This window comes from Rhinopithecus bieti, unplaced genomic scaffold (genome assembly GCF_001698545.2).
Source record: "Rhinopithecus bieti isolate Rb0 unplaced genomic scaffold, ASM169854v2 scaffold_21649, whole genome shotgun sequence".
In the NCBI taxonomy this organism is placed as follows: Eukaryota; Metazoa; Chordata; class Mammalia; order Primates; family Cercopithecidae; genus Rhinopithecus; species Rhinopithecus bieti.
The window spans coordinates 2,496,325-2,519,134 of record NW_016811584.1 but is presented as its reverse complement, the minus strand read 5'-3'; the positions used below and the strand labels follow the sequence as shown (position 1 = coordinate 2,519,134).

The window sequence follows — 22,810 nt, the reverse complement described above, 5'->3', positions numbered from 1 at the left end:
TGTGATCTCGGCTCACTGCAACCTCCGCCTTCCGGGTTCAAGTGATTCTCCTGCTTCAGCCTCCTGGGTAGCTGGGATTACAGGTACATACCACCATGTCCGGCTAATTTTTGGTATTTTTAGTAGAGATGGGGTTTCACCATGTTGGCCAGGCTAATCTTGAACTCCTGACCTCAGGTGGGATTACAGGCGTGAGCCACCGCATCCAGCCAAGTGCTTTTCAATGGAGAGAAACTGGAGAGAAAACAAGTGCTTGTACCTTCTGGTAGCTTGTACTTCTGGATGTTTCAATAATGTAAATATTGGTTACCAGCTTTGGTAGAATTAGTATGAAAACTAGATTGAATAAATAACAGTCTGTAAGTTCATTACCTGAGGATCTAATAGGGAAAATATATTTCTACTAATATATACATATGACCTTGCATTCATGGGCCACTATTGGAAGGTTGCTTGGCTGCTGCTGTTTCTTACTATGCTACTTTTAGAGGACTATCCCTTTATCTTAAATGGTTAAATTCTAATAAGATTGTGGGAAATGCATAGCAAAAGTGCTTATCTAGACACAGGCAAAGAAAAATTAAGGTAGCTGTACTATTGGGTCCCTGCCAGTATGGCTTCATGTGTTAGAGGGCAGCAGAGTTAGGTTCCTTCCTGACCTTGTCAGTCATTTTTCTATATTGTTCAAATGATACGTTTTCTTTTTTTTTTTTTTTGACACGGAGTCGTGCTCTGTCACCCAGGCTGGAGTGCAGTGGCACGATCTCAGCTCACTGCAACCTCTGCCTCCTGGGTTCAAGCGATTCTCCTCCCTCAGTCTCCGGATTAGCTGGGACTACAGGCGTGTACCACCACAGCCAGCTAATGTTTTTGTATTTTTAGTAGAGACGGGGGTTCACCATGTGGCCAGGCTCATTTCAAACTCCTGACCTCAAGTGATCTGCCCGCCTTGGCCTCCCAAAGTGCTAGGATTACAGGCATGAGCCACTGTGCCCGGCCACATTTTCAATTTTATTGGGCATGTAAGTACTTGGTGTTGGACAGCTTACCCCTGCTTTCTGGGAACTCACCAGATTTTGGTCACAGTGTTTTTTTTTTTTTAGGCTGGGAACTAAAGGGATGTATGAAGCACAGACTAAGAAAGATTTGCCTCCTGGATGGCCCTGAAAAGGCAAGGGATGATGGATTATTATTTATTTTTTAAGGAGGGGTGGCTAAACAACAAATAACATTTTAAAGTAGGCAAAGTATTTCAAAAGACATTTCTCCAGAGAGATATATAGATGGCCAACGAGCACAGGAAAAGATGCTTAACATCGTTAACCATCATGGAAATGCAAATCAAAACCACAATAAGATGCCACTTGACACTAGGATGCCTATAATCAAAAAGATAATAAAGTGTTGATGAGGATGGAGGGAAATTGGAACCCTCATATTGCTGATGGGAACGCAAAATAGTGCAACTGCTTTCAGTTTAATAGTCTGGCAGTTCCTCAAAAGGTTATCATAGGATCCAACAATTCCACTGCTTCTATGTGCCCAAGAGAAACAAAAACACATAGTCACTCAAAAACTTGTACACAAATGTTTATGGCAGCATTATTCATAGAAGCCAGGAAGTGGAAGCAATTCAAATGTCTGTCAACTAATGAATAGACAAATGTGGTATGCCCATAAGATGGAACATTCATCATAAAAACAAACTCCTGATACATTCTACAACAGTAAGAACCTTTAAAACATCCTAAGTAAGAGGCCAGTCACAAAAGACTACATAAATTATATGATTCAATTTATATGAAATATCCAGAATAGGCAAATCCACAGAAACAGGTTAAGTTGTTTCCAGGAGCTAGGGGGAATAGGGAGTGACTGCCAAGTGAGTATGCAGCTTCTCTTGGGGGCCAGTCCTTGTCAACTGAGTTGATATGCAGTGACAAAAAGCTCTTAAGGAGAATGGGATTATGTGACGTGAGCCACTGCGCTGGCCTGATTCCATTATTTATAATAGAATTACTAAAAATTCTACAGCTTGGATAGAAATACCCTTTCTTGGTTTAAGATACCCAAAACATTATACTTAACCCAGCTTCTCTGAGGAAGGCCACTGTTTATTTCTAACTGATTCTATCTTTGGATGTACCATTTTTCCAAACTATTCCACAGGGGATATAAGAATTATATGCAATAAATCCTTTTATTATTTTATTGTATTTTATTTTTTTGAGACAGAGTCCCGCTTTGTTGCCAGGCTGGAGTGCAGTGGCACAATCTTGGCTCACTGCAACCTCTGCAAGTGATTCTCCTGCCTCAGCCTCCCCAAGTAGCTGGGACTACAGGTGCGCACCACCATGCCCAGCTAATTTTTGTATTTTTAGTAGAGATGGGATTTCACCATGTTGGCCAGGATGGTCTCGATCTGACCTCGTGATCTACCCACCTCAGCCTCTCAGAGTGCTGGGATTACAGGCGTGAGCCACCACACCTGGCACAATAAATCCTTTTAAAAGTGTGTATATCACATCTTAGAATAACTGAGGGAGTACAATTGGAATGTTTGTAACACAAATAAATGCTTGATGTGATGGATACTCAATTTACTCTATCAAAAGAAATATGTCCCACATAAATATATACATCTACTATGTGCTCATGTTTTTAAAAATTGCTAAATATGTTCTTTTCTGGAGAAAAAATTTGTTTTTAATTTTTTTAGAAAAGGGCTAAGTGTGGTGGCTCACACCTATAATCCCAGTACTTTGGGAGGCTGAAGCAGGAGAGTCATTTGAGCCCAACAGTTTAAGACCAGTCTGGGCAACATAGAGAGACCCCCATCTCTACAAACAATTTAAAAAATTAGCCAGGCATGGTGGCATGCACCTGTAGTCCCAGTTATTCAGGAGGCTGAGGTGGGAGGATCACTTAAGCCCTGGAGTTTGACGCTGCAGTGAGCTATGATCATGCCACTGCGCTCCAGCCTGGGCAACAGGCTTTAATAAGACTCTGTCTTATTAAAAAAAAAAAAAAAATGTGTGCTGACTGGGTGGGGTGGCTCATGTCTGTAATATCAGCACTTTGGGAGGCCGAGGTGGGTGGATTGCTTGAACTCAGAAGTTCAAGAACAGCCTGGGCAACATGGTGAAACCATTTTTTTTTTTTTTTTTTTTGTCTGCAAAATATACAAAAATTAGTCAGGTGTTGTGGTGCACACCTGTAGTCCCAGCTATTTGGGGAGGCCATGGTGGGAGGATTGCGTAAGGCCAGGAGGTGGAGGTTGCAGTGATCTGTGATGGCACCACTGCCCTCCAGCCTGGGTGACAAAGCCAGACCCTGTCTCAAAAAAGAAAAGAAAAAAAGAAGTGTTTATATTATCCAGTATAAGAAAGCCAACTAAATAAAGCCTATCCAATTCCCCTACTGAACCATCTTCAATATATAAGGAACACAAATGGTATGAAACTAGCACAAATGCAACCTAGGAATACTTCAATACGCTAAAAAAAAAAAAAGTACGTCAACACTTCATGATAACATCATTAAAGTGAATTACTGGGCAAAATGGACTGTTACATAAATGCTTTGACATACAATCAATACATAAATTGGACAGAAGATGGAGATGAATAATTCAGTTTTCTGTGAAATTTTGCAAGGAAATTTTAAATTATGAGTAAAAATCTAACACTGACAATATGAACATGTATTTTTGACAACCCAGAGTTTGCTAGCATAGCAGATAAGTGAACAGATTTAGTATGTTTAAAGATTATTTTGCCATTTATATATAAAACTAAAATTTAGGCCGGGTACCATGGCTCATGCTGTAATCCCAGCACTTTGAGAGGCTGAGGCAGGCAGATCACCTGAGGTTAGGAGTTAAAGACCAGCCTGGCCAATATTGTGAAACCCCGTCTCTACTAAAAATACAAAAATTACAAGCAGTACTGTATGGTTATTTTGAAGTTAGTGCTAAGAAAAAAAAAATCAAGTTAATATAGCTCTAGTATTTTCAACATTTAAAAAAGTACTTTTGCATAAAGTGAGAACACAGAACTTATATATTACCCATGTCAGTTAGAGCTGTTAAAAATTGTCCTCCCTACCCCCTACAAAATGAAATCTAGAGTGGTTTTTTTGGAGACAGGGTCTTGCTCTGTCACCCAGGCTGGAGTGCAGTGCCACCTTGATCATAGCTCATTGCAGGCTTGACCTCATGGGCTCAAGTGATCCTCTGGCCTCAGCCTCCTGAGCAGCTGGGACTACAGGCATGCACCACCATGCCTGGCTAACTTTATTTTTTGCAGATATAGGGTCTCACATTGTTGCCAAGGCTTGTCTTGAACTCCTCAGCTCAAGTGATCCTCCTGCCTCAGCCTCCCAAAATGTTGAGATTACAGTCATGAGCCACTATGCCTGTCCCTCTACACAGTGTTGCTTTCCCATACTATATTAAAGCAAATTATTAAAATTCTCAAAACACTGAAATAGTTTTTATTTGTGTTTAGAAAATTCATTTTCAGGGCAAGGGGAGGGATAGCATTAGGAGAAATACCTAATGTAAATGATGAGTTAATGGGTGCAGCAAACCAGCATGGCACATGTATACCTATGTAATAAACCTGCACATTGGGCACATGTACCCTAGAACTTAAAGTATAATAAAAAAAAAAAAAAAAAGAAAGAAAGAAAATTAGTTTTCAGGTATGGAAGGTTGGGCTTGTAATTTTAACTACTTGGGAGGCTGAGGCAGGAGGATCACTTGAGCCCAGGAGTTTGAGGCTGTAGTAAGTTATGACTGCATCCCTGCACTCCAGCCTGGGTAACAGTAAGACTCTATCTCTTAAAAAAATTATGCTGAGAGGCCGGGCGCGGTGGCTCAAGCCTGTAATCCCAGCACTTTGGGAGGCCGAGGCGGGCGGATCACGAGGTCAGGAGATCGAGACCATCCTGGCTAACACGGTGAAACCCCGTCTCTACTAAAAGTACAAAAAACTAGCTGGGTGAGGTGGCGGGCGCCTGAAGTCCCAGCTACACGGAAGGCTGAGGCAGGAGAATGGCGTAAACCTGGGAGGCGGAGCTTGCAGTGAGCTGAGATCCGGCCACTGCACTCCAGCCTGGGCAACAAAGCAAGACTCCGTCTCAAAAAAAAAAAAAATTATGCTGAGAATATTTTCTGAGTTGTCACATGGGTCTTGTGATAAACTAATAATGCAAACTTTTATTTTTCATTATATATAAATATTGGATTTATCCCAACCAAACTAGTTTGCAGGGAACCTCTGCCTTTATTTCACGGCTAGAGAATGACATACAAAAGATGCCAATTTCTACGTTAAGAACTTTCTACAGTAGTGTTCTTTGGACCTTCTCTCCCTTGTGTTAGGCTCCTCAGAAATGTATCTCCAGACTGAAACCAGCACATTCTGATGAGATCATAGCTTAGTACTCAGAAAAGTCACCACTCAGTGAAATTCTTGAAATTTTGAAACAACTGATTTTAGCATTCAGAATTTCAAAAAGAACATACAGCCAGAAACGATTGTTTGCTAATGAATTATGATTATTGGCAGACACATGTGCTGTAGCGGCAACTGTTTAAGAGTTCACTTTAACAGAATAATATGTTCTGAAATACTCTTATAATCAATATAAAATTTTAGAATGTTAATTCCTATAGCAAGAACTTGTGACATTATAAAATGTGGTTTACCATAGAAAGTCACTAGATTTCCCATGTTTTCTTAAAATTAAATGTACTAAAAAATCCAAATGTAATAGAAAAATGCAATCACACAGTTGCTTTAAACAGATATTTCTGAATAACACTGCCTTCTAACTGATGAGTACAAAGAAATGTGTATGCTATTTATACATTTTCTTAGTGTTCCCTACCTTTGGACTCCAATCATTTTAACATATCTGTATACTGGAGATTTGATCAGAGTGTATGGCACTTCACAATAACATTCCATGTCCTAATAATCTGAAATGCCTGTATACAATCTGAGTATATTGTTTAGTCAGAAAACATCAAAATTAAAGATATAGGACATTGAATGTCTGTTAAGTGCTGAGTTTTTCTGACTACAGTTTAATCTAGCCAGTGCTAATGTGGAACCTGTATGCTTTTTTCATGGGCATGTTTGAATTTTTTCTTTCAAAATGTTTCTCAACTTTTTGATGTCACACTTTGTTTTCTCCCAAGTCACTCTAAGGGTTCTATCAACATCTTTGTTTGAAAGCAGACCAAAAACATATTTTAAAATGAAAAAAAAAATTCACAAGAGAATCAAGTTTTGGTTTTAATCTATTATTTACATATTTGTAAACTGCTGTTAAAATGCTATCAAAAATGTTATTTAGGAAGGCACAATTTGGTAGCATCAATTTTTTATTTATAGTTTTTTCTAAACAAGATCCCAAGAAACTTCCACTTTAATTTTTCCCTTGGAGTACTTAAAGTACTTCAAGGTTCAATGTCAAGTGCAGGTAAAACCCCGTCATTTTCAAACTTACTAAGAGTTAACAATACATTTGATAGTGAGCAGAATATGAAAGTACAGATATTATCAAAAGAGGAAAATTTTATGATACTGGGTTCAGAGATTAAAGAATTTGAAACAAGGGCTTTCATGACTGGGGAAAATCAAAGCTTTTCTTGAAGGGAGTGGTCTTTTAATACTCGAGCTATTAATTAAATGCAGAAGTAAGATAACATAGTTATCCTGAACATCAAAAAAGCAACAGCTAATAGAGCTAATGCATTATAAATAATGTGTTTGATAATTGGATTAGTAAAGCCTGGTTACCACTCTAGGCTAGACACTAATCAGTATAACCATTTGTAGTCTCTAATTTTAAAAAGTTTGGCTTCATATTTAAATTTCCTTTTACTATATATATATATTACATATATACACACTGTTGTCTGTAACTCAAACTATAACGCTTGTCTATAAAAAGAATAGTTTTTTTATTTCAGAGATGCTTAAAAGTCCCACTACTCACCCTTTTTCTTGTTTATAAAAACCAACAATTTTGAAATTACTTCTAGCGTAGAAATGTTCAGTGATTCATCCAAAATTTCAAGCCCATATCAGTAGGTAGTTTCTCATAAATGAATATATTGTGCTGTATTTTCTAATATCATATGGTCAAATATGATATGGTCAAAAATGTTCATTTATGAACATTATTCATGGGCAAGAGTAACTAAAGACAATAGGATCAAGTTGAATATGTTGCTACTCACTTTGAATACTAAATTGTGCTTGCATCCTAAAAATTAAAATGAGCTGCAGTAAGAATTAGAATATAAACTGTGTTCATTTGTTCCATACACTAAAACTAAAATCCTAAAATAAGAATGAAAATACCTTACTTGTTCATTGAGAAATGAAAGATGAGAAGCAATAACAATTGGTGACGATTTATTTTTATCTTTTGTTAAAGCTCTGAAATTGTAGTAAATCACTAACTAAATTGAGGTAGAGGTAGACCCTAATGTTACTCCTTCCATATGTCAAGTCTCTTACCTTAGGTCTCTAAGATCACCTATAACTTAAGTCTCTCACCCTTAACTTATATACATTTTCCCTCTTAGTACATAAGCATGATTCACTTTGGAATGTGTTGTCATGAAAGAAAAATTAAGATCATTCAAATGGTACTTTAAAAATTCTGAAATACTAGCTAAAAAAAATTTCTTATAAAAATATATACAAGGGCTAGGCTCGGTGGCTCACGCCTGTAATCCCAACACTTTGGGAGGCCGAGACGGGTGGATCACCTGAGGTCAGGTGTTCGAGACCAGCCTGGCCAACATGGCAAAACCCCATCTCTACTAAAAATACAAAAATTAGCCAGACGTGTTGGCGCATGCCTGTAATCCCAGCTACTTGGGCGGCTGAGGCAGGAGAATCGCTTGAACCCAGGGGGCGGGGTTGCAGTGAGCTGAGATCATGCCATTGCACTTCAGTCTGGACAACAAGACCGAAACTCTGTCTCAAAACAAAACAAAACAAAACAAAACAAACAAAAAACCACGATAATTCAATCTTCTTTTCTGAGAGTCTTAAATTGGAGAAAATAATATAATTTTCTATCTTGCTAGTAATAAATATATTTGTTTCTCCTCCAAGTGTAGAGGAAAACAAGGAAAGAGAAGATGTATGATGCAAACATTATCAACAGTTTCATAATGAAGACATCGGGAACATAACTAGGAAGGTTGAACATTTTACCATTCCTCTTTGAAGGTTACATATAAGCTTTGATTCATATTAAATTTTCTGCTAAAATAACGACTTGTTTTCAGACTTCAATTCCATTAAACACACATCTATTTCCATTTTAAATCACATACAAGTGCTATGTGATCAGAGGGATGGGAAACACTAGGTAAGGCCTGGTGGGTGGTAACTTCTTCATGACTAGGTAATGGAATCACCTGTTCAACCTCTAAAGCGTTTAAGTCAATGAAAATGTAATCTAGACATCCATGAAAGCCACCAACGTAATTTGTGTAAGCAGGTTCACCACAAGCACTTTTCAGCTTGAAGAAATGCGTAAGAGACATGTTGCATCTTTCCTCCTCCCCATTGGAAGCCCAGTCTTCATGATCCTCTGGAATGCTGCCATTGATGACAAAATGATACATTCCTGTTGATGGTGTACTATTAAAGTCCCCACAAAATATAACTGGTATGCCGGGATACAGATCACATGATACATGTCTAATGTGAGCCAAGGCTACTGCCATTTGAATGAGGCGAATATACCCACCTATGAATATAAAAAACATTAATGTAAGTATTTTTTACAGTTGTCTTTAAGTTAAAAAAGAAAAACTACACAAATTACAGTTTCTGGGTGACATTCAAGATATATATTTGTGTAAAACAGCTTTAAACAACCTTACGCGCGTTTAAGTCACTTGTGATACCAAATAAAACCTACCTTTAGGATGCCAGTAAAGATGGGTATTAGCAACACATATCCTTTTAGAAGAGTCCTTTGTAGACTGAAGAACTGAAACCTAAAATAAACGGAAAGTGCCAAGAGTTCAGTTGGCATTTGCAAATCTCCTGAATGTTTTTGTTTGGTTGGTTTTCTGGTTTTTTTTGAGATGGAGTCTGGCTCTGTCGCCCAGGATGGAGTGCAGTGGTGTGATCTCGGCTCACTGCAACCTTTGCCTTCCGGGTTCAAGCTATTCCCCTGCCTCAGCCTCCCGAGTAGCTGGGACTACAGGCGCCCGCCACCTCGCCCGGCTAGTTTTTTGTACTTTTTAGTAGAGACAGGGTTTCACCGTGTTAGCCAGGATGGTCTCGATCTCCTGACCTCGTGATCCGCCCGTCTCGGCCTCTCAAAGTGCTGGGATTACAGGCTTGAGCCACCGCGACCGGCTCTAGCCACTTCCGTAATGGTAATCACTGACAATACCATCCACCTCATGGACTGTTGTGTGGAGTCAATTAAATGATCTTATATGGTGCATGAAACACCTTAGGTGCTCAAAAAATGGTAGATGCTCTTCTTACTATGAACAAAATCAATTACTTAAAAACTTTAACACACAAATGACATCTACAAAATGGGAACAGGTGAATTACTGTGAAGATTCAATGAGCCTATGATTTAAAAACTAGTTTATATTTGTGGAGCACTTCAAAACACATCACGCTCTTAAATTTTAAGTACTTTAAAATGTGTCAGAATAGTGCTTGGCAAGTAGTAAAAAACATTAGGTACTATTGTTCTTGCATTTAGCATGTGTCCCTCTCGCTAGATTGTAAGCACTGTGAAAGTCCCTGCTTGTCTTGTTCAAGGCAACCTGCAGTGTGGCAAGCACACGAGAGGTGTTCAAAAAATATCTGCTGAATGAATGAAGAGTAAACTTTGTGCTAAAGATACCAGGGCAAACACACCTTTCAACAGTATCTGGATACTTTCATCGCAGTTTTAACCCCCACCTCATTCCTCGCCTTCCTGGCCCCTAAAAGCGGGACAGTATGTGAAGAGATGGGCGGAGCTACTTTACCTGAAGAACAGAAGATCTCTGGAGCACCTTCTCCTGCGCTGATGGGTACAAAACTAGTTTCTCCAGCAGTTCTTTGTGAAGTGGGTCGGATTCGAGGGCTTCGTAGAATGAAATGTCATGCTGGCTAAGAAGGCTGAACTTAGACTTTCGGTAGAAAGTGGCCAGGCCTTCGTGCTGCTTGATTCGAAACACTCCCTCGAGCCCGAAGGCCTCTAGGGCGGGTACCAAGCTGTCAGAAAACACTGCGCGGTCAACCTCCTGCAAACAGATGACATCGGCGTTGTAGCCGGTAAGTTCCTTCTGGATAAGGTTCTGGCGGTAGTCGAGCTCCAGGGCGTAGGGGGCACAGTATGGGTACAGGACTGTTCGCGAGAACTCCGTCTGCGCATACGTGTCTGCCAGGATGTTGTAAGAGACAGTGCGGATGAGAGCGTCCTCCGTCACCTTCTTCGTGTAGAGATGCCGGTGGTCAAAAGTGCAGGTGCCAGGACCAGCCTCTACCACACACACACTTTCCAACTCCCGGCTGGGCCCAAAGCGCTGCCCATCGCCTGGGGTGCAATGAAGTTTGAGCCTTAGCCCGATGTCAGCATTGGACGGGGTGTAGACACGCTCCTCCACCTCAGTCTCAGTCCAAGAAGAAGAAGGTGAGGAGGAAGACAATGACGAGGGGATACCGACCTCGGGATCCGCCGCTCCGGGCTTGGCTTCCTTATACCAGCGGAAAAAGGAGCTTGCGGGATCCCCAAATTCAAGGCTGAGTTTGGGGCACACAGGGAACCCGGCCATGATGTAGCGCGGCAACTGCAGTTCGGTGAAGGCGGGCGGGTTGCGCTCCACCTTGTACTTAACATCGCCGATCTGCAGCACCGCGCCGTCTTGCCAGGCATCCACGTTGAGCACGTCCTCAGCCACTGCCTCTTCCCGGTAGTACAGCTTCACCACCGGCTCGCAGGCCACAGCCGGCTCGGGCCCCGGCCCTGAACAGGCCGCACCGCCGCTCGCATTCGGCCGGCTCTTCCTGCTCTTCTTGGCGGCGGCCGCCTTAGCGTGACCCTTTAGGGCATTGGTAGCGATGCGGCTGAGGACTCGACCCAGCGGCTCGCTTTGGTCGCGCTGCATGTTCTTGTGGCTGCCATCAGCCAAAGCGAATGACAGGCTCAGCTTGGGTTCCGAGGGTACACAGCGCACTACAGCGCGCTCCATCGCTCCCGCCGCTGTCTGGCTCTGCGCTTCAGCCGGGCTCAGCTTCTCCAGCGCCGTCCGGATCACCCGAAGCGCGGCGCGGGCGCCTGGGAGCCTCCACATGAACCTGGTGGCCTAGCGGTCAACGAGACCCGCGGCCGATCAGCGGCCTACTGTCAGGTGGAGCTGAGGAGCCGAGGCCGCCGGCTTTGACTTATTCGGACCTCGCGACTTCCGGCTAGCGAAGAGAGAGAAAGAAGTGCTTCCGCCTCGCACTTTCGCCAGGCGCGTGGGCACTCATGTCTCTAATTCTCTGAAGATTAATTTTTATCTACAAGATAGGTCAGAATTATAGGGAAGTGAAGAAAATATAAAGGTGTCAGAGGAAAATACTAGAGTCCACGGTTTTGTCGAAAGTGCATGCTGGTGACGGGAGGGCATGCCCTCCAAGCCGGAAGTGGATGGGGCGGTGTCACGTGTTCCGCCTCGCTGGAGGAGGTGGACACCTGTCTTGGAATCTTGGCTGGCGAACTCTCCTCCCTGCGCCCGGGGCTGCACTGTGCTAGGACGTGGAAGCCTCCACCTGGATTGCGAGCTTTACTCGCAGTGTGGAAGGTGTTGCCTGTTTTCATCTCCACAGCTTTGCCGACCCTGATCGCTCGTTTCGGTGGCGTGGTGGGTTCACCCCAGGCTGAGCCAGCGCCTACGCACTGAGCAGAGTCTTTGTGGTAGTTAATAACGAACGATATACAATAACTCAATTTAGTAAGCGCAGGCTATAAGAGAAATGCTACACACACTATCTTATTTAAGCCTCATAGTTCTTATGAGGTAGGTCTCTATCCATCGCTTTACAGATGCGGAGTCCCGAGATATTACCTGTTCAGGGTCACACAACTATTAATTGGCAGAAACAAATAGTACTGACAAACTGCGGAAGCCTGTTTGTTATTTTTTATTAGAGATGGGTTGTCACTTTGACGCCCAAGCTGGAGTGCAGTGGCCTTGTAGCTCACTGCCCCCTCGAACTCCAGGGCTCGTGTGATCCTCCCTCCTCACCCTCCCAAGTACAAACAGGCAAGAGCCACCCAGTGTTTTATTTTTAGTTAGTAAAGAGATAGGAAAACTCTTTCTATTTAGAGTTACTACATTTAACAAAATTACAGGATCTCAGTTAAATTCGAATTTCAGATAAGGAATAATAATGGGGCATACTTATATTAAGAAATAGTTGTTTATCTGTTTATTTTTTTATTTTTTAGGTAGGGTCTTGTTTTTTCGCCCAAGCTAGAGTGCAGCTGTGCAATCTTGGCTCACTGCAACTTCGGCTTCCAGAGTTCAAGCGATTCTTGTGCCTCAGCCTCCCAAGTAAGTGGGACTCTCAAGGCACACACCACCATGCCCAGCTAATTTTTGTGTTTTAGTAGAGAAGAGTTTCACCATGTTGCCTGGGCTGGTCTCGAACTCCTGGCCTCAAGCAAGCCCCCAGCCTTACCCTCCCAAAACTCTGGGATAACAAGTGAAAACCGCCTCCCCTGGCCTAAGGAATCGTGCACTTCATTGCTATTTGTTTTAAAGGTCTTGAAAAAGCCGGGCGCAGTGGTTCATGTCTGTAATCCCAGCACTTTGGGAGGCTGAGGCGGGTTGATTGCCTAAGGTCAGGAGTTCGAGACCAGCCTGGCCAACATAGTGAAACCCCCGTCTCTACTACAAGTACAAAAAATTAGCTGGGCGTGCTGGCACACGCCTGTAATCCCAGCTAATAGGGAGGCTGAGGCAGGAGAATCGCTTGAACCTGGTAGGCGGAGGCTGTAGTGAGTTGAGATCGTGCCATTGCACTCCAGCCTGGGCAACAAGAAAAAAAAAAGAAAAAAAGAAAAAGGCCTTGAAGAACGAATGAATTGCTTTACCTGTAGACCAGAAAGGTCCAGTGTGATGAGTACGGTGAGACCAGGGGAGAGTAGCAGATAAGAAAGATATGCATCCACCAGATTGTGTAGTGCATTCTAAGCCATAGTATGAAGTTCTGGATTTCTTCTAAGAGGGCCATTAGAGTTGTTTTGCTTGCAATTATGGAAAAGCTTTAATTTTCATTTTCTTGAAAGGGGAAAACTAAAACATTTGGTTTTAATTGCAGGAAAAAAAAGTTTGATACTGTAATTGTCATTGGCCGCCATATAAATTTTATTTATTTATTTATTTATTTTTGAGATGGAGCCTCACTCTGCCACCCAGGCTGGAGGGCAGTGGTGTGATCTCGGCTCAGTGCAGCCTCCACCTCCCGGGTTCAAGTGATTCTCATGCCTCAGCCTCCCACGTAGTTGAGATTACAGGTGTGCACTGCCATGCCGGGCTAAGTTTTGTATTTTTAGTAGAGATGGAGTTTCACTATCTCTAGTAAATATGGTGATATGCCGTCTCTACTAAAAATGCAAAAGTTGGACGGGGTTTCACCATCTCTACTAAACATGGTGAAACCCTGTCTCTACTAAAAATACAAAAATTAGCCGGGTGCAGTGGTGGGCACCTGTAATCCCAGCTACTCAGGAGGCCGAGGCAGGACACTCTTTTGAACCTGGGAGGCAGAGGTTGCAGTGAGCTGAGATCGTGCCACTGCCCTCCAGCCTGGAAGACAGAGTGAGACCCTGTCTTGGAAAAAAAAAAAAAAAAAGAAATATCTTCAGAATTTAATTTAGACATTTTGCCTGCATCAATTGGTCAGACAGATTTATGCTTTCTTTGCTAGATGTTTTAAAGTCATAAAACTATTGCTTCCATGATATTTTTAATATTTGACTTGATTTGTATATAAGTTAAAACTATGAGGGCTGGCTGCTGGGCTCCCCTGAAACCTTGCACACATTTTGGTATGAGCTTTTGTCTTTGGCTTTAGGCCTCTGGATTCTGAGATGTAGACAGGTGGCCATGGTGAAGCCTGGAAACGTGTCTGTATCACCTGGACCACCAGCTGCATGGAAAGCTGAGTGCAGTATTGCCCTGTCCTTCTTGGTGCAACTCTGCATCCTTGTCATGTTGGGAGGGGTTGGAACCTCCACCATCATCTTCACAGCTTTATCCTCTGTACTGGGCTTATACCTGGTATGTAAATCCAGGATATAGATGGGCTCTGCCCTTCATAGCTGTCCTGGATGCCACATGGATACTCAGGAACAGGATGACTGGGGTTGGAGAAGGGCAAGGGATATTGGGAAAAGTACCTGTGTCCAATATCTGAAAGACCTTGGTTAAGATGAGGCTGGCTGATGCAGGGTTAGGTTAGTTTTGTGTTTTCTTTGCTCTTTATTTTATTTATTTATTTTTTGAGATGGAGTTTCACTCTTGTTGCCCAGGCTGGAGTGTAATGGCATGATCTTGACTCACTGAAAACCTCTGCCTCCCAGGTTCAAGCGATTCTCCTGCCTCAGCCTCCCGAGTAGCGGGGATTACAGGTATGCACCACCACACCCAGCTAATGTTGTATTTTTAGTAGAGACAGGGTTTCTCCATGTTGGTCAGGCTGGCCTCGAACTCCCCACCTCAGGTTATTCACCCGCCTTCGCCTCCCAAAGTGCTGGGATTACAGGCCTGAGCCACCGCACCCAGCCACTTTTTATTTTTTTTAAGACAGAGTCTCACTCTGCCACCCAGGCTGGAGTGCAGTGGCAACATGATAGTTCACTTCTGCCTTGAACTCCTTTGTCTCCAACTTTAGGTACACGCCACTGCATCGAACTAATTGTTTTTTATTTGTTGTAGAGATGGGGGATCCCACTATGTTGCCCAAGCTGGTCTCAAACTCCTGGGCTCAAGCAATCCATCTGCGTCAGCCTCCCAAAGGGCTGAGATTAGCAGTGTGAGACACTATACCTGGTGGCTTTGTTATTTCAAAGTAAATAACTTTCTAGAATGGAAGGGGCTTAATGAAAATAAATAAATAAATAAATAAATGACTAGTTTTACTTTCCATAAGCAAATGAAATACAGTTAAGAACAAGTACATTAGATAAGTGTGAATGTGATAAGCATCTACAAATAAATTTGTCATGGTTTCAAAAACTTTTTCAGTAATTTAAAATCTTAAAGTCATGCTGTATTAAATGAAGTAATAGATAATTATAAATTGTATTGGCTGAGCACAATGGCTCATGCCTTTAATCCCAGCACTTTGGGAGGCTGAAATGGGAGGATCGTTTGAGCCCTGGGCAACATAGTGAGACCCCATCTTTTTTTTTTTTATTTTTTTTAGACGGGAAGTCTTGCCTCTGATTGCACAGGCTGGAGTGCAGTGCGTGAATTCTCGTACTCACTGCAAGCTCCACTCCCGGGTTCCACACCATTCTCCATGCCTCAGCCTCACTGAGTAGCTGGGATTACAGGCACCCACCACCACGCCCGGCTAATTTTTTTATTTTTTAGTAGAGACAGGGGTTTCACCGTGTTAGCCAGGTATGGTCTCGATCTCTTGACCTTGTGATGTGCCCACCTCAAGCCTCCCAAAGTGCTGGGATTTATAGGGGTGAAAACCACTGTGCCCAAGCCTCAAGGACCAGTCTCTTAAAAAAAAAAAAAAAGTAAAATAGTCTGAGTTATTCTAAGTAAGTGAAAACACTGAAACTTAATTAATTAAATTTGTAAGTTTAAGTTTATATACTTTGACGTCTTTTTTCATTTTTCCCACTTATTTCTCAAGATTCTGTTTTCTTTTCATTTTTTGATGTCCTGTTTCATATGATATAGAAACGGGAGTTAAATGTATTTGTCCATTTAAATAAATAACATATTGAGAAAATGTATCTTTTTAGAAATTATTAAGTGGCTCTTGTCTGCAAATACTGATATAAAACAATTCAAAATTACTAACTTCCTGGGTTTTCACTAGAAATTAGGGTTACTAAGAGTTAAAGTTCAAATTAATATATGTAATTAAAACTACTAAAAGTAAGAAATAATTTTGTGGCCAGGTGTGGTGGCTTATGCCTGTAATCCCAGCACTTTGGGAGCCAAGGCAGGCGGATCACGAGGTCAGGAGATCGAGACCATCCTGGTTAACATGGTGAAACCCCATCTCTACTAAAAATACAAAAAATTAGCCAGGCGTGGTGGCGGGCGCCTGTAGTCCCAGCTACTAGGGAGGCTGAGGCAGGAGAATGGTGTGAACCTGGGAGTTGGAGGTTGCAGTGAGCTGAGATCACGCAAAATTAAAAACATTTTTTAATTAAATTAAAAATTAAACATTGAAAACATTTTTTATAGACATAGTCTCACTTTGTTGCCCAGGCTGGAGTGCACTAGCTATTCACAGGTGCCGCCATAATAGTTCACTGCAGCCTTGAACTCCTGAGCTCAAGTGATCCTCCCACCTTGGCCTCCTGAGTACCTGGGATTATGGGCACAGGCCACTGCATCTGGCCCTGCTCTCTTTGTTAGATCTTTTCATTATTTGGAAAACTGAGTCTTCTATCAAAAAATGAAGGATTTTGCTTTATAAAATATTTTTTTAAAAAACTATGGAATGCTTCACAAATTTGTGTGTCATCCTTATGCAGGCGCCATGGTAATCTTTTCTGTATCATTTCAGCTTTAGTATTTTGTGCTGCCTAAATGAGCACTGCTTTGTAAAATCTTTTAAATTCTCACTTTGGCTAAATGAATAACTGTTACTTTACAGTGACTTGTGATCTTCTTTTGATAAAATGTCTTAAAACTTTTCTAGTTTGTTTTCATTTAAAAAAAAAATTTTTTTTGAGACAGTGTCTCACTCTGTCACCCAGGCTGGAGTGCAATGGTACAGTCATGGCTCACACAGCCTCGACCTCCTAGGCTCAAGTGATCCTCCCACCTCAGTCTTCCAAGTAGCTGGGCCCACAAGTGCACACCACCAATGCTTGGCTAACTTTTTGAAAATATTCTATAGAGACAGAGTCCCCCGATGTTGCCCAGTCTGGTCTCAAACTCCAGGGGTCAAGTGATCTTTCCACCTCGGCCTTCCAAAGATCTGGGATTGCAAGTTTGAGCCACTGAGCCTGGCCTTTTCTGTTTTAATTGAGTGTTTTTATCCTTTGACATACTTGACAGGCTTCCCAAAGTCAAATTTCAAATTCTAAATTAAGTATTTTTGGCCTCAAACTAACCTTAGGTTATTCCAGAATGGCCCCTGGAAGCCTAAGAGAGACATTTATTTGATACGTAAATTATACAGGAAACCTTTGCATTACATTTATATGAACATGTTATTAATATGTGTTTTTAAAGTATGTGAGATTCCTAAAAATCTGATGTGTCTTTGTTTATGTTATCAGTTATAATTATGGCTACTACGTAAACTTGTTATAGACTACAGAAAAAAAACAAATTTCCTTGTCAATCACATCATTGTTGTAAACTCTTACCAGGTCTTTCACCATGACCATTCTAAATCTTGTTGTTCATAGTAAATTGCTTTATTCTAATGTTTCTTCTAAATGATTTTTGCAAGCAAATATAATCCTAAAGCATTGTGTCTTCAAAGAGGTTTATGAAAAGGACAAAAGTCTCTGATACATACTCTGGAATACAGTCCTCTGTTGATTATTCAGTTGGACTGAATAAGAACTTTAGAAACTCCAGTGGTAAAACTGGACTTAAAATTGCTAATTTATCAAGTAGAACAAAACTTAATTACATGGGATGGAATTGATTAGGACTGAAATGATTTTAATGACTTTTTTGCTTGAAACGTTGCTGACTTTTTATTATTATTTTCTTTCAGAGTTAAGAAAACTTTTTTTCTCTGCATTATCTGTACTTTTATAGCAATTTGGTAACTTTTTGGTATATTTTGTGAGTAAAATTGAAATATGTATCTTTCTGTCTACCTGGTATCTCCAGAATTAGGAAACTATTCATGAGTATTATTGTTTTATGGCAATATATTTATTTGTATAAGCTCAAGAGGAATCTGTTCTTATAAAAGAACACACTTTTGGAAACATGGCTATTAAAAAGGATGTACATCGACCAGGCGTGGTGACTCACACCTGTAATTCTAGCACATCTAGAGGCCAAGGCAGGATGATTGCTTGAGGCCAGGAGTTCAAGAATAACCTGGCCAACATGATGAGACTTTGTCTCGAAAATAAAAATTTTTTTAAAGTGAAAAAAAAAGGATGTACATTGTGTCAGTCAGGGTTCAAAGTGGGAAGCAGAACCAGTAAGAGATATTATATATCATCTATATATATGTGTGTGTGTGTATATATATAATAATATATATATATATATTTTTTTTTTTTTTTTTTACCTAAGAATGGCTATGCAATGGAGGGGGCTGGTTAAGCAAGTCCAAGGTCTGTAGGGGCAGAGCAGTGTAGACCCAGCTGAGCTGTTTGGAGTTTTGAACTCAGGCATGCCCAATCTCTTTAATTATTGTTTTTATTAATTTTTAATTTTTTTTTTTTTTTTTTTTTTTTTTTGAGACGGAGCCCCGCTTCTGTCAGCCCAGAGTCGGAGTGCAGTGGCGCGATCTCGGCTCACTGCAAGCTCCCCTCCCGGGTTTCCGCCATTCTCCGCCTCAGCCTCCGAGTAGCTGGACTACAGGTCCGCCCGCCACCGCGCCCGGCTAGTTTTTTGTATTTTTAGTAGAGAGGGGGTTTCACCGTGTTAGCCAGGAGGGTACCTCGATCTCCTGACCCTCGTGATCCACCGCCTCGGCCATCCCAAAAGTGCCTGGGATTACAGGCTGAGCCACCCGCCCGGCCCTAATTTTTAATTTTTTAAAATAGAGACAGGTACACCATGTTGCCCAGGCTGATCTCAAACTCCCTCAAGCAGTCTGCCTGGCTCAGCCTCCTAAGGTGCTGGGATTACAGGGTTGATCCACTTTTCCAGGCCTAAATCTTTTTAAAAGGATTTCTACTGATTGAGTCAGGCTCACCCAGGATAATCTCCTTAGACCAATGTCAATTGACCAGGGACTTGAATTGATCTGTAATCTCCTCACTGCAGTCCTAGATTAGTGTTTGATTAATGACTGGGAGAAGGTGGGTATATCGTACACAAGATTGCTGCCTTCTCTTTAGTCCTAGTTTAGCCTAACCAAATTGACATTCAGGCCAGATATGGTGGTTCACGCCTATAATCCCAACACTTTTAGGAAGCTGAAGCAGGAGGATTGCTTGAGCCCAGGAGTTTGAGACGAGCCTGTGTAACACAGTAAGACACTGTCCCAACAAAATATTTTTAAAAATTAGCCGATGTCGTGGTGTGTGCCTGTAGTCCCAGCTACTCAGGAGGCTGAGGTGGGAGGATCCCTTGAGCCCAGGAGTTTGAGGATGCAGTGAGCTATTGCTGTAGTCTCAGCAATGCACCAAGATGTAACAGTTTCTCATTGTCTGAGATAACACCTGGAGTTATTTGTCCTACCTCCAAGATGATTAAGGAGCGCAGACTCAAAGTTGAGTTTAGAGCGAACGTTCAATAAGCGAAAAAAGAAAGCTGTCTGCCAGCAGAGAGGGGGACCTGAATGGGGTGCTCCCTATGAGGCTGAGGTCCAGGGGTTTTATGGACTGGGAAGGGGAAGGAATGTGCTTTGTTCCCCAACCCCCCTACCCTGGAGCCTTGGCCTGGTACTAATCAGGAGCTGAAATGATGATTCATAGATGCTGCTTGGCTTGGCCCAGGACCTATCAGGAGCTGAAGTGAAAGCTTGGCCCTGAACCTTGGCCCGGGACCAATCAGGAGCTGAAGTGATGATTCCTGGAAGCCGGATTTACAATCCAAATAAAGGAAAGTAGAGTGCCCACCGGAACCTACTGGAGCCCACTGTGCCCATGCCCACAAAAGGAAAATAAACTTTTTTTTTCCCCCTAGGAGCCCACTGACTATACAATGGACAAAGGCATTTCTTTGTTCCTTTATGTGAGTGAGGAGGAGGTCTGTGCAAGTTTTTGTCCAAATGGGCCAGAGGTTTTTCTATCTGTGGAGCTGTGGGCATGTCTCCAGTCACAACACCCTGTGCTAGTTCTCTTATCGGTGCCTGCAGCTTGAATTTTTTCCCAGGCTGCTTTTTATGTTAAGTGGGGATGAGGCACTGACCTATGGGCTGGGGGTTCTGTGAGGACCCTTCCCTTGCTATCTACCTAAGGCAAAAGCTAGCTGACTCCTTTCACCATGATGGTGCCGCCGCACTCCAGCAGCATTCCAGCCTGGGCAACAGAGCGAGAGACCCTGTCTCTAAAAAATAACCCTAACAAATTGACATTAAAAAAAAACTGTCTAATCTGTCATAGGACTAAAGTTTAAAAAAGAAAAGGTGGCATGGTGCAGTGGCTCACGCCTATAATCCCAACACATTGGAAGGCCGAGGTGGGCGGATCACCTGAGGTTAGGAGTTCAAGACCAGCCTGACCAACATGGAGAAACCCCGTCTCTAAAAAAAAAAAAAAAAAAAAAAAAAATTAGCTGGGTTTGGTGGTGCATGCCTGTAATCCCAACTCCTCGGGTGGGCTTGAATCTGGGAGGTGGAGGTTGTGGTAAGCACTCCAGCCTAGGCAATAAGAGCAAAACCCTGTCTCAAAAAAAAAAAAAAAAAAAAAATCACATTATTTATACAAGTATTTTATTTTCTACAGAAAGATAATTTGCTTTTACAAACTACCAGGAAGTTTTACTTGTTCATTCACTCACTTAAATGACATTTTAGAGCACCTCCTGTGTGCCAGACACAATAGTGTAGGCTGTACTCTCATTAAAACAAACAAAAAAAATTACGTAGCGACTGACACATAGAAGGTGCTCAAATATTTGTTGAATGAATATGCTGTTAACACACCAGTAGAATTTATTCACTTCCCTAATTTAATTTTGGCACATAGTATTCTTGTAGGCTATTAACGTTTAGATGTAGTATGCATTGTGCAGCTTCATACAGCAAAATTGCACATCTTTCTCCCAGGGTACTCACTAAATGCACACACCTTAACTTGTTTGGTTTTGCCAAATAATTCCTGGAAGTGCTGTGTTAACAAATAGCAAATCTAGAAGCAAGATAAATTATATTGCTGATTAGTTACAATATTTATTTGTAACTAATCCCCTAGGATGTCACTAGGGGACACTTGAAGACTTAATTCTTTTGCTGAGACTGTTTCCATAAATCTGTTTTCCAACAGATCTAAATTTCCAGTCTTGCAGTTTTCCATAATTTGAAGATCCTGATTTCCTGGTCCCCTTCCAAGGAAAGGCAGTTAGGTTGAAAAAACATAAAACAGAAAACACACCCCATTTATTTGAGTAATGAATTATTGTTGTGACAGGTAATCCTAATCCCTCGCAGCTCAGCAACTGCCTCTCCAGGCAACCTTCACCCAGGCCCTCCAGCTGGGGCCGCCACAGTTTCCATGGCGACGACGTTGTTTCCACCCGGTCAGCCACCGCCCTTCTCCAGCTACTCGACTGAGAGCCGGTGGCGTTCCGGACGTTTCTCCCTCGTTATCCCCCTTCCTTCCACCTGAGGAGAGGCTCTGTCTCTCTCTTTCCCTGTCGTCTGCGCAGCGGGGAAGTAGTGAGAAACAATCAGGTACTTGTTCTCTGCTTTTCTCTTCCTTTCCCTCCCAGGGCAGGCATCGCGATTTGGGTGCCAACTTAAACACTTTTTAAAGGCAGGAATCTCTAAATCCTGTAGGTATTCATGACAAATTTAGTTGTTATCACAGTACAATTTTTTTTTTTTTTTTTTGAGACGGAGACTCGCTCTATCGCCCAGGCTGGAGTGCGGTGGCGGGATCTCGGCTCACTGCAACCTCCGCCTCCCAGGTTCAAGCGATTCTTGTGACTCAGCCTCCTGAGTAGCTGGGATTACAGGCGCCTGCCATCACGCCCGGCTAATTTTTGTATTTTTAGTAGAGATGGGGTTTCACCATGTTGGCCAGGCTGGTCTCGAGCTCCCGACCTCAGGTGATCTGCCCGCCTCGGCTTCCCAAAGTGCTGGGATTACAGGCGTGAGCCACCGCGCCTGGCCACAGTAAAATTTTTGAGCATTTACATGACATTTTTAGATTTGCCGTGCATTAAGTATGCCTATTTTTTGCTTGATCATAGCATCACTTTCTTGGAAGGCAGCAAGACTAAGATATCATATTGATGTTTAAGAACATTAATAATTGACTGGGCGCAGTGGCTCACGCCTGTAATCCCGGCACTTTGGGAGGCCGAGGCGAGCAGATCATCTAAGGTCAGGAGTTCGAGACCAGCCTGGCCAACAAGGTGAAACCCTGTCTCTACTAAAAATACAAAAAAGTAGACGGGAGTGGTTGCGCGCCTGTAATCCCCGCTAGGCTGAAGCAGGAGAACCACTTGAACCTGAGAGGTGGAGGTTGCAGTGAGCCAAGATCACACCATTGCACACCAGCCTGGGCGACAAAGCAAGACTCTGTCTCAAAACAAAAACAAAAACAAAACAACAACAACAACAACAAAACACAAACCATTAATGATGTTAAATACCAGCTTTTACTGGGAAGGGGATCATCCCTTAACAACTGGATTTATTGTGGTGGTAGTGGTGGGTTGCATCTAGGGAAAATTTTGAGCCCAGAATGTTAGAGC

General features: G+C 42.2%; 2 protein-coding genes across 2 annotated transcripts in view; one reads left to right on the top strand and one right to left on the bottom strand.

Annotated features, from left to right (window-relative positions):
• Window positions 1–5,268: 5,268 nt before the first annotated feature.
• Window positions 5,269–11,486, bottom strand: PDE12 (phosphodiesterase 12). Its single transcript, XM_017894139.1, has 3 exons — window positions 10,043–11,486; window positions 8,962–9,040; window positions 5,269–8,787 (listed from the first exon to the last, which is right to left on the bottom strand). The coding sequence occupies exons 1-3, from the start codon at window positions 11,348–11,350 to the stop codon at window positions 8,345–8,347; spliced, it is 1,830 nt and encodes a 609-aa protein (XP_017749628.1). The 5' UTR covers window positions 11,351–11,486; the 3' UTR covers window positions 5,269–8,344.
• Window positions 11,487–21,643: 10,157 nt separating this feature from the next.
• Window positions 21,644–22,810, top strand: part of DNAH12 (dynein axonemal heavy chain 12) — a 245,562-nt gene continuing 244,395 nt past the window's right edge. The window contains 1 exon segment of the mRNA XM_017894137.1: window positions 21,644–21,782. The gene's annotated coding sequence lies outside the window, so the exon portion shown is untranslated.

Excerpts from the sequence above, each read along its gene's own strand:
- PDE12 (XM_017894139.1), bottom strand. The coding sequence starts at position 11,350 with ATGTGGAGGCTCCCAGGCGCCCGCGCCGCGCTTCGGGTGATCCGGACG. Across the intron at positions 9,041-10,042 it reads AGAGATCTTCTGTTCTTCAG|GTTTCAGTTCTTCAGTCTAC; the intron begins GTAAAGTAGCTC and ends CGTTTATTTTAG. Across the intron at positions 8,788-8,961 it reads TCTTTACTGGCATCCTAAAG|GTGGGTATATTCGCCTCATT; the intron begins GTAGGTTTTATT and ends TTATATTCATAG.